Source organism: Metopolophium dirhodum, chromosome 1, assembly GCF_019925205.1.
Source record: "Metopolophium dirhodum isolate CAU chromosome 1, ASM1992520v1, whole genome shotgun sequence".
In the NCBI taxonomy this organism is placed as follows: Eukaryota; Metazoa; Arthropoda; class Insecta; order Hemiptera; family Aphididae; genus Metopolophium; species Metopolophium dirhodum.
In genome coordinates this window covers 134,399,123-134,411,694 of record NC_083560.1, presented here as the reverse complement: position 1 = coordinate 134,411,694, position 12,572 = coordinate 134,399,123, and the positions used below count along the sequence as shown (strand labels likewise).

Sequence of the window (12,572 nt, the reverse complement as noted above, 5' to 3'; positions counted from 1 at the left end):
TGAACTTTCTGGGACATCGGTCACATTGGTATGCATTAACTGGAAATGAAAAAAATCCAAATGATGCTTCCATAAAAATAAAATATACAGTGAGCATTGTTATTACCTGTATTGGTATTCAAATTTCTGGAATCACTTTCATCATCATCATCATCATCATCATTACTCTCACCATCACTATTGTCACTTTTGTTTATATCCTGTAAGTCTTTACTAGTTGGCTGTGTGACTTTATCCTGCTCGATATCTATACTTACTGCTGTAATGAAAATGTAATGTATTCAAAATAATTCTACAGGTTTAGATATTGAAATGAACTTGTGCGTCATATATGTACCGGATATAATATAGTGTAGGATTAAACAATGATGTTTGTAAAACAATTAGTATTAAGAAATAAAGATGTTATTATAGTTTAGCATAAATAAGGTACAATCCCAAATCTGCAAGGAAGCACTAATTACATAGGAGGGATTGTCCTACTTAAATTTAAATATAAGGTACGATAAGATGATATGTAAGGGAGTTGGAAATGGACAGCACCAAGTGTCTATGCCTATTCGATTAATAGAACTCCGCCCTTTGGAAAACCGCAAACATTAATTATTATTTAGTATAAGTAATCAAAATATATAATAGTATACAATATCATAATAGTATAATAATAGTATAATATAATATTATTTTATATTTATTATTTATATTAATAAAAATAATTATAATAATTTTAATAAAAAGTTAATTGTATTGTTCTCCTCTCCCTCTACCACTATGAATTGGATTAAATTATGTATATCTGTGAATCTTGTAAGTATCTGTAAATATTATTATTATTATTGTCTTATTATATTATTATTACTATAATCATATACAAATACAAATAATTAATTTTATAATACATATAGTACAATAGCTGCTACGATCGCTGGGGAACAGACAACAGTAGCCACATTCACATACCGTACAAAAGGAAATTGATATCACAGATATAAAATAGTAGATAGCATGGAGGGTGGACGCTATCGAATTTGCCAGCAACTCAAATACATTAACTTAGTGCAGCACTGTGTATGACCGTAAGAGTAGTTGTAATTAATATAATATACATATTATTGTGATTTACTTAATATCAATAACATTTAATTTTTTTAAACAGCTGTTTCAAAAGAATCAAGAGTGAAATTTGAAGTGTTGCCCGGCCAATGTTTTCAAATGTTCTTGTGGTAGAATTTTTTTGGCACATACCACTTTCGCACCATACGCATTTTCGTTAGGAAATCTTGAACATGGTTCATATGTGAAATCATACTAAATCAGTATATTGTTGCATCTATTCTGACTAATGTACATGTAGAAGACCACCTACGGTGTTGTAATATTATTAACACATAGTACTAATCAATACTTTATATTCAATGAACAGATATCAGGGTTATGCAAATGGTTGTGCAATTTTGCAAAACATTATAGTCATAAGTAGAGACCGGATTTATATGCACTTAAAACCTTAGAAATAAGATGTTTCTATGCTCTATAATTTCATCAAAATATTCTTTAATATGCAAAAATATTCTTTTATGAAAAAATATTCTTTTTTGTAAAAATGTATTAAATACTGTAAAAAACAAATAAAAGTAATAGTTTATAAAATGTAAATTTATCCTAATCGTTAAAAAAATATTTAAACAGTCACATTTAACCTATAGAGTATAGACTATAGGTAATACGATGATATACTAGTGTACCTATATTGTTTAATTGTATTTTAGATGCATGAGTGTAACACATAATTACATACCTAAACTTCAGATTTATGAACTCAAAAATCAATAATTATAACATGTTTTAAATAATAAAAACAAAAACGTATTGTATATTGTTGAATAACATAATAATATTATGTATTAAAACAATGTAAACTTAAATAATTCAGCCTTATGAATTCAAATAATAAAATAATTTTGCATAAAATAGTTAAATACTTCAGTTAATGGCAAAGATTTATTTTATTAAGACCTAATTTAATTATTTTTTTTTTCATTTCAGATCAATAAGAACCGATGTACTGAATAATTTAAATTTTTTTTCCACTTTCAATTAATTAAAAATCATCACAATCAAAATTTACAAAATTATATTCAAACATCAACTTCAAAATCTCCTTCATCAACAGTAACATTTTCTGGTTCAACATTACAATTTTAAAATGAAATTTCAGCTATACAAAAATACATACAGGAACATTATCCATAAAATACTACTTTTTTTTATTTACCTATCTGTTAGCATATATTTTCCAAAATGGCAGCCTCCGTACACGTATGAATCATTCTTGCAGATGGATGTGATTGAGTCTTCATATATTGAGTACAACATATAAGTGTAATTCCACACTACCCAAGGGGTCTTACAAATAAGCGCGTTTTTTTTATTAAGGTGGTTTCGCCTGTAGCCATAATCCATCGAACTGTTTTCACAGTTCATTGATTTTTATGCTGTAAAATAAAAAATAGAAATTATAATATTTCAAGTACATCAAATTATCTAAGTTTTAATTTATTACCTTCTCTTTTTTGTGCCTTGATTAGCTCCATGGATTGCAGAATTCCGCAGGACAATGTTCACACTTAAATGCCATGACCTTTGCATGTGAATTTAAATGGTATCGTAGGGTTTATATTGCACTTGCTTACCACCATCACTTGCTTGTATAGTTTGTGATTACAACTGCCATGCAGCATAGTGTAAGAAAAACTTTTTATAGTTCACAAATTCAAATAATTTATATAATTGTTTTTTGTCTTCTGTTTCAGTTACCAACAACACTGTGGAAAAACACCACGATATTGCATTACAATCCAGCGGTTATCAGATTAATTTGATAATAAGAAATACGGGGCCACTCGTTGCAGTGTGACCGTAGAGAGGGAATATTGTGTTGATGGCTTGCCATACGTTAACGCAATTGCCTATCGTTTATACCGGAGTAATGCAAATTGCGTTCGCCCGGCACTTATAATACGAAATAAAATTACTAAAAATCCAAATTTGGTACTACCGCTTTCAAAAAGATATCCCTCGACTCTACATAACTTACTCTATACCCCCAAATAGTTTTAAGTCCCCTGGGAAGCCTATTAGACTTGTAGTGGGGTCAAAATCAGTATTTTACCCATGTAATCCCGCACCGATATACCGTTTGTACCCCCCCCCCCCCGTTGAAAACTTTTGACTTACTCCAAATCATGCGGCAACCGTATGCTAAACTATAGCTTTGCAAAGTTATTTTAAAATAACCATCCACCCTACAGCTATAAAAAATACGTCCTTTGAAAGAGGAGGTAGTCTTCTATTCTGTGAAAACGTTTTTTGGGATAACATTTGAATTGGTTGGCGATGAGGAGATGATTACCGCAGCAGGTCCGAATTCGTCACATCATGCGGCAACCGTATGCTAAACTATAGCTCTGCAAAATTATTAAAAAATAACCATCCACCCTACAGTTATAAAAAATACGTCCCTAGAAAGAGGAGGTAGTCTGCTATCCTGTGAATACGTTTTTAGGGATAACATTTGAGCTGGTTAGCGTTGAGGAGATGATTACCGCAGAGAGTCTGGATTTATGGCATCATGCGGCAACCGTACGCTAAACCATTACTTTGAAAAATTATTAAAAAATAACCATCCACCCTACAGTTATAAAAAATACGTCCCTAGAAAGAGGAGGTAGTCTGCTATCCTGTGAATACGTTTTTAGGGATAACATTTGAGCTGGTTAGCGTTGAGGAGATGATTACCGCAGAGAGTCTGGATTTATGGCATCATGCGGCAACCGTACGCTAAACCATTACTTTGAAAAATTATTAAAAAATAACCATCCACCCTACAGTTATAAAAAATACGTCCCTAGAAAGAGGAGGTAGTCTGCTATCCTGTGAATACGTTTTTAGGGATAACATTTGAGCTGGTTGGCGATGAGGAGATGATTACCGCAGTGAGTACGAATACACGTCAAATCGGTGTATAACTATACGCGGATACCTCTACACTACGATATAATGTTAACAACGTTTTATAACTTTGGCAATACACTTGCTTAAGGTGCCCGAACAACGTCGTAAGTGCTGGTCTCGATCGGGGTAGTTGTTGTTTTTTCGTCAAAAAAGTTGAGAACTTTTGACTTTTGTCGGGCGTCATGCGGCAACCGTACGCTAAACCATTACTTTGAAAAATTATTAAAAAATAACCATCCACCCTACAGCTATAAAAAATACGTCCCTAGAAAGAGGAGGTAGTCTGCTATCCTGTGAATACGTTTTTAGGGATAACATTTGAACTGGTTAGCGTTGAGGAGATGATTACCGCAGCGAGTCTGGATTTATGGCATCATGCGGCAACCATTTGCTAAACTATAGCTTTGCAAAATTATTAAAAAATAACCATCCACCCTACAGCTATAAAAAATACGTCCCTAGAAAGAGGAGGTAGTCTGCTATCCTGTGAATACGTTTTTAGGGATAACATTTAAACTGGTGAGCGATGGGGAGACGATTACCGCAGCAAGTTCGAATATTTGGCATCATGCGGCAACCGGATGATATATCGTAAGTTTGGAAACTTTGTAAACAAAAAACCGTCGTTCCTACAGCCATGAAAGATACATCCCTGGAAAGGGTAGGTAGTCTGCTATCCTGTGAATAAGTTTTTAGGGATAACATTTGAACTGGTTAGCGATGAGGAGCTGATTACCGCAGCAAGTCCGAATACATGGCATCATGCGGCAACGGTAGTATGCTAAACTGTCAGGTTAAAAAATTATAAAAAACAAATTTTTTACAGCTCTAGGGTCTAAGGTTGATTTTTAATAATTTTTTAACGTCATAGTTTAGCATACCGTTGCAGACGTATACCGTAAGCAAACGACTGGTTATATAAAAGTAATATAAAGTTATAACAAAATATACAAATTTACAAATTTAGTTTATTAGGTATAACTCGCTTAGGTCTTATATATCGTCGGCGGCAGTCGATAATCTGGCGGGCCTGATAAAAGCTTGGCAAAGCAACCCCACCGTATTCATTGTCTAAAATATTGTCTGTGAGGGGTGCCACATTTTCTTGTTCATCATCAATTAACATATTTTTCGTCAAATGTTCCGCATCATATTGTACCTCCGCTTGAGCCGGTTCATTGTATTTCCGCCTAACTCTTCTAGGCGGTTGTAATTCCTGATAATTATTAATTTCTGGTCGTATGCGACTGGTAATTTCATACAACCGTGAACTCGGAAAAACCGGATTTCCATACTCATCAAGTACTTGCTCTATGTCATTGATTGTGGCTTTATCTGGATTATAGAAATTGTCGTGCAGTAGACAATTCCAGTCTTTCTGTTTGATGTTATATTTATCAAAATCACAGTCTTCGAATTTAAAGCGTCTGTTAATAACTTTGTGTGTGCCAGGGAATATAGGCTAAAAGTGAATCAAGAATAACAAATAACAAACATAGCAAGTTAAAGAAAAGCATGTAAAATTGTAGGTTCTTTGCCAGCCCGCCCTTAAAATATATTTTAACACTTACTCCAATCAAAGTAGCTGGATTTCTAGTCCAGCATTCAACGAATTCTCTAATTTGTTTATGCCTCGGAAGGTTTTTGAATAAGATCAAAAACACGTTATTAACAATTTGAGCTCGACATGACAATGTGTTTAAATAAAGTTCAAGCTCCAATGGTGTGACATCATGAACTAATTTTGATAGCTTGTGTGCAGCGAAATCCCTAAAATCATAAGCTACCAGTTTTCGAAAATGCATTAGTTAAAATTTCTTAAGTGTAAAATCTGGTATGTTATTTTGTGTATATACTGATCGTTAACCATAGTAATAAAAGAGAGTATTCATGCCGACCACACCAGCTAGCGCCGTAATAGCCAGCACTTAAATAAACCTTACAGTCAAATTTCTACAGTGGACATAAAATTGTTTTTAAGCAGTTTGACTCAAAGAAGGCAAATTCTGCACATATTATTTGGAAAGACAGTGAAAGAGACATGAAAAAACCACTTGTTTACTCAACAAACTCAACTTGTTTTTCGTCAAAAAAGCGAGAGGTACCCCCCCGTTGAGAACTTTTGACTTTTGTCGGGCATCATGCGGCAACGTTATGATATACCATGAATTTGGAAAATACGTAAAAAAATAAAAACCATCGACCCTACAGTTATAAAAAATACATCCCTGGAAAGGGTAAGTAGTGTGCTATCCTGTGAATAAGTTTTTAGGGATAACATTTGAACTGGTGAGCGATGAGGAGACGATTACCGCAGCGAGTCTGGATTTATGGCATCATGCGGCAACCGTTTGCTAAACTATAGCTTTGCAAAATTATTAAAAAATAACCATCCACCCTACAGCTATAAAAAATACGTCCTTGGAAAGAGGAGGTAGTCTTATATTCTGTGAATAAGTCGATGAGTAAGTCGCAAAGTAGGTTAGTCCACACTTGGTGCATGGATACTTTTTTTTTGTTTTTTTTTCATCATCATCACCATCTTCATCGTCATCATCTTCATCGTCATCATCTTTCTTACAGTCATTATCGAATTCATCGCTTGATTCATCTCCAATGATTTCAGACGAATCTGAATCACTTTCGGCCTCTTTTCTGTTGAATACTAATTTCAATGGTTCTTCTGTGGAACGAACTACAGTGCAGACAATTTTTTTTTTTTTTCCTGGACAAAACATCCATAGTACTGTCAGGTTCTGAAAATAATAAAAATACAACTTAATTTAATATAATTATTCCATGCATAAAACATGCATTACTCACCCTGAGCATTGACAACCTTATTATGATTACAGTTCTCTGACGGTTGGTCCTGTAGGTTATGATCTGTTGGCGGCGGCGATTGCTCGTCTAAGCCTGTATCGCACAACATACTATCTGGTGCTACTATGACAAATAAAAAAATCAACTTAATTTAATATAATTATTCCATGTATTAAACATGCATTACTCACTCTGAGCATTGACAACCATATTGTGATTACAGTTCTCTGACGTTTGGTCCTGTAGGTTATGATCTGTTGGCAGCGGTGATTGCTCGTCTAAGCTTGTATCGCACAACATACTATCTGGTGCTTCTATGACAAATAAAAAAACAACTTAATTTAATATAATTATTCCATGTATAAAACACGCATTACTCACTCTGAGCATTGACAACATCATTGTGATAACAGTTCTCTGACGGTTGGTCCTGTAGTTTATGATCTGGTGGCAGCGGTGATTGCTCGTCTAAGCCTGTATCGCACAACATACTATCTGGTGCTTCTATGACAAATAAAAAACAACTTAATTTAATATAATTATTCCATGTATTAAACATGCATTACTCACTCTGAGCATTGACAACCATATTGTGATTACAGTTCTCTGACGGTTGGTCCTGTAGGTTATGATCTGTTGGCGGGGCGATTGCTCGTCTAAGCCTGTATCGCACAACATACTATCTGGTGCTTCTATGACAAATAAAAAAATCAACTTAATTTAATATAATTATTCCATGTATTAAACATGCATTACTCACTCTGAGCATTGACAACCATATTGTGATTACAGTTCTCTGACGGTTGCCCGAAAAACGTATTGTCTAAAACCAAAAAAAAGTTAATATTTACTGCACATTGGTCATTTTAACAAATAAATTACCAATTTCACTTTCTGGTGTTGCATACGTTATATCGGTATCAGACGCGTGAGTGCTTGATGCAACTGAAATTAAAAAAAAAAAGTAGGTATTAGAATAATTTATGTGCCTAATGCATTATACAAATATAGAATACTGACATTTAATGCCAGTACAGGCCACACAATTACACAGCTCATTATTGTTTTCGAAATAATTTTGTCCGTAGAATACCGTGATTTCTTCATTAGCTTTAATGTTTTTTACTGCTAATACACCAGTTTCTTTTTTAACAATACATTTCAAGGTACAGTTTGGATTACATGAGTGATTGCAAAATGCCGCTGGTCCAAGAAATAGCATATCACTGTTGACTCTACTACTGTAAATGAGTGAATAATCATTTTCACCTTCAATGATGTATTCAGGTTCTATTCGGTACGTTGCTCCAACCAACCCACTAATGAGTGTACCTGTTATCAAAAATTACATGGTTGTAGGTAAAAATCAATTTATCATGGGGTCTGTCTATACGCAGTCGATTAGACCACCACCTATATTATCATTTTGTTGTTATCAAAAAATTTAAAATGTTATCATAAATATAATATCTAGTATAATATTTATAATTTAAATCCAACAATCCAAGTCATTTGCTGGAAGTCATGTTACAATGATACAAATGATTTAAATAAACAATACAAAACAGTAAACAGTAATAATTAAAAAAATGTATAGGTTGTTAATTTATGGATTATAAGGTACAACAATTTAGTTATCATTTGTTTACAATATATTATAAATTAGAATAATACTTTATCATTTAATTACTTAAAAGAGGAAAATTTAATATTTATTACAAGACTGGCATTACGAATAATGTTTAAAATAAACTAGTTTTTTTAAAAATAAATCTCATCTTAATTCTATGGTAGTCTATGAATTATAAACATAAAATGTAATATATTTCAGTAATTTTTTTTCTTCATATTAAAAGTATTAATCATTATCAATAGAAAAATAAATTTAATAAAGTGAAAAAAGAAATTCATAAAATCTGATTATTTCAAGATAAAAAATTTAGGAAATAAAACAACAAACCTTTTTTTATATTTTTTTTTGCTACAACTGATAACTGATGATACTTCTGATTGTATAACCGGCGGCTTACAACAAATTTAAAGGTTGATTTTTCACTTAAAGCATACTTATAATATTTTGCCTGGGTTTCCCATATGTGAAAATCTGCCTTTGTAGATGGTTCAATCACAGTCATGCCGGTAAAATGTGGAGTTACACCTAATACTGGACCTAAAGTGTTAATTGTTTGGTCATCATCTGCGGCTGCTAACATGAACGCGTTCCAACTCTTTGATGACCGGCTTATCGCCATTATTCAGGTCAATAAGTCTACAATAAAAAATTATTAATTTAATAAAGTTTTATTTTATATTCCAAACCATGAAAATTTGGTATAAAACACACATTATGGGGGGAAAAAAATCGAAAAAAAAGCGTGGGAATCACACTGCATTTGTTCCAAAATTATTCTAAGTATTTTGATACATAAGATTTGAACTTGGGTAGTACGTAAGTAGACGTATTTTAAAATGATGTTCCTATAGTTTCGAAATTAAAATAAGGATAAACTTGCATGTTGTTTATTATTATTATTACAATAATCATTAACGTTTATCCGTATTTTAATTTCGAAACTATACGAACGTCATTTTAAAATACGTTTACCTACATCGTATAGTCCGTTTAGATTAGTAGAATGTAATACAAACCTTTTAACGAAGTATTGTGGTAAATGTATAATATTATACGCAGCTACGGTTGCTCTCTGTGACAGTTCAAAAACTAAAATGATTCAAATTGTATGGAGTAGGAACGCGCTAGTACGTAATCGATGAATGTGGTAGATCGCAAGAGGGGAACGGGGAGCGGCAGCCACACAGATAAGACGTCATTGCGGGAAAACCAAGAAAAATATTATTTATGATCACTAACCACTTGCACAACTACCCCCCGCACACATACCTTGCCCGCCCGCAAACTTCCAAGACATTCATTTCCGCGAAAATTCAAAAGCTGAATCGTAATCACACGAAACTAGCAGGGATGGTAGCTGGGTACTTGGGTAATCTAATGGTGTACGATTCGAGTCGGTCGTACTTATATTCGATTTTTAATTAATCAATTATTGTTAAAATTTGCATGACGTCCGGGTGATTGCCAGGCGATCGTCAACCACTTGCACAACTACCCCCCGCACACATACCTTGCCCGCCCGAAAACTTCCAAGACATTCATTTCCGCGAAAATTCAAAAGCTGAATCGTAATCAGCGGCGCGTGCTCTACAGAACTACGGTATAACATTGTTAAATATCGCAATATAACGTACTGTAACATTCCCAAACAATTTGCAAAAGTGCCGGGAAAGCTGAATCGTAATCAGCGGCATGAGCTCTACAGAATTACATTGTTACAGTACGTTTCGATACTAAACGATTCAAATTACGATTCAGCTTGCCCGGCACTTTTGCAAATTGATTGGGAATGTTACAGTACGTTATATTGCGATACTTAACAATGTTATAACGTAGTTCTGTAGAGCACGCGCCGCTGATTACGATTTGGCTTTTGAATTTTCGCGGAAATGAATGTCTTGGAAGTTTTCGGGCGGGAAAGTTATGTGTGCGGGGGGTCGTAAATATTACGTAAATTCGCGAGACGTCTACAATTTAGCCTCCAATGACCTATCGGTTTTGTCGACAAATCCTATGGAACGGCGACCGGGGAGTATTTTCGGTCCTTTGCATAAAGACCATTACTCAAGTGATCGCACTTAAACTTGCAAAGTCTTGGTTAACTTTGTTAATTTGGTTACCGCCATCAGCTCAGTGCATACGGGGTTTTTGATATTTTTGCACGAAACTAGCAGGGATGGTAGCTGGGTACTTGGGTAATCTAATGGTGTACGATTCGAGTCGGTCGTACTTATATTCGATTTTTAATTAATCAATTAGAGTTAAAATTTGCATGACGTCCGGGTGATTTCGGGGGCCATCGGCCAGACTCCAGCCGTCAGCTCGGTGCATACGGGGTTTTTAGTATTTTTACATGAAACTAGCAGGGATGGTAGCCAGGTACATTTGCAATGAAACAGTGAAGGTTTCAAGTCGATCGCATGAATATTCATTAATTAAAAATGAAAAGTAAACCGTTGAAATTCAAAACATCGAGGTTGTATACACACCGCGGTCTGTATCATGGAATTATCTACGTATCGTTATTCAACTCTTTTACAATACGATAACTCGATAAATACTAGTCATACGGACTTTTATGCGAGATTCAATTATGATTCTTTGAGCAATTACAATCTGATTTACAAGTCTAGGACCAATCGGTTCAATATCATGCGAATTGACTTTGGCAATTGCGAGTACGCGTGTACAATTATTATTGTGTTCATTTATTATAGTACAATTTGTTAGTCTATTATAATATTCGTGTTTATTGATTTAAATATCGGAGGAGTCTTGTTTCATATTCCAGAATAGTTTTTCGCTGAGTTGCCATTGGTTTTGTGCCTTTTTTAATGATATTCAATTTTCCGTTGACGAATTGTGAGGTAAAAGGTAGTATTTGACTTTTGTCGTATTTGTATTCATAGTTGTGGTATCTACCATAAGGGAATTTCACGTATATATCTTCGCCTTCAATTTTTGTAATTACACCAGCTAGATATGGTTCACCACCAGTTTTCGCATTAACCCCTTCTCCGACAACAAATAATTGTTTGTTGTTATCTTGACATTGCTCATAATTTGTGAGTCCTCCAGCGTCATTTTCGCAAAATTTGGACTGACGTCTTGGATTCAAATCAGTCGAACAGTTATCATGCTCTGGTTCCCTTCGTTTTTGACATACTGTTTCACATTGCTCATCATCTGTGGGCCCAACATTTTGTGTACTATAATTCTGCATAGTAGCGTACCTTCTCTAGGGTCAATCCGGCAAGGCGTACATCCTGCATAGTCAATTTGGCAAACTCTTTTTTTACGTGTAGCGGGTGGTAACATGCAAGGGATAATCGGTTTCCTTATTCTTGGAATTGCACTTGTCACAGGATAAATGGGGTCGTTATATTCTTTTAATATATTATGCATTTCTTCAATCGTTGTGACTTGGGGCTGAAACAGTGAACCATGACTTCTTGTTTTCCAATCAGCACACTTTATATTATATTTATCAAAATCTTCTTCGGTAAACTGATGTTTCTTATTTTGGCATGCACTACCATCATACAATACATTAATCAATGGGGCTCCACGTCTTATCCAACCACCAACCAAGTCTAGTACTTTTTCAGATTTAGGTTTGTTTCTAAATAATATTTGAAATATACATATCACTGTGTCTTTCAAACCTCCACGTTCATGTTCTTTTTGTATCCTATGAGTGTACCACAATATATCTTCAGCCATGATTTCATTGATATTCCTGTCAAGTGTGTATGCAACAAACTCTTTTAAAACGGTTGCAGTTAGTTTCCTAAAATGCATTTAAAATTGTGTTGATGTGAATTTTTGTAACACTTTTTTTTAAAATGTTCGTATATGATTGTTTATGTTTAATAAAATGAATTTACAGCCTTGGTAACCAACTAACAATCCAAATTTCGTTTTAAAGTTTTGAATGTCAACGGTTTACTTTTCATTTTTAAATAATGAATATTCTTGCGATCGACTCAAAACCTTCACTGATAGTTTGCAAATATTCCTGGCTATCATCCCTGCTAGTTTCGTGTAAAAATATCAAAAACCCTGGAGTCCAGGAATGGATGGCTGGATATTGCCGGAGATT

At 34.0% G+C, this 12,572-nt stretch overlaps 1 protein-coding gene across 1 annotated transcript; it reads right to left on the bottom strand.

Moving 5' to 3' along the window:
- Window positions 1–6,563: 6,563 nt before the first annotated feature.
- On the bottom strand, window positions 6,564–9,089 carry LOC132932527 (uncharacterized). Its single transcript, XM_060998913.1, has 9 exons — window positions 8,894–9,089; window positions 7,888–8,169; window positions 7,720–7,782; window positions 7,598–7,660; window positions 7,404–7,529; window positions 7,219–7,341; window positions 7,029–7,151; window positions 6,838–6,960; window positions 6,564–6,770 (listed from the first exon to the last, which is right to left on the bottom strand). Exons 1-9 carry the CDS (start codon window positions 9,087–9,089, stop codon window positions 6,652–6,654), a joined length of 1,218 nt encoding a protein of 405 aa, XP_060854896.1. The 3' UTR covers window positions 6,564–6,651.
- Window positions 9,090–12,572: the final 3,483 nt, after the last annotated feature.

Bases quoted from the DNA above. Each gene is read 5' to 3' on its own strand.
- LOC132932527 (XM_060998913.1), bottom strand. From the start codon at position 9,089: ATGGCGATAAGCCGGTCATCAAAGAGTTGGAACGCGTTCATGTTAGCA. The intron at 8,170-8,893 runs GTGAAAAATCAA...TTTTGATAACAG, and splicing joins ATATTATAAGTATGCTTTAA to GTACACTCATTAGTGGGTTG. The intron at 7,783-7,887 runs GTAATTGTGTGG...TTTTAATTTCAG, and splicing joins CGAAAACAATAATGAGCTGT to TTGCATCAAGCACTCACGCG.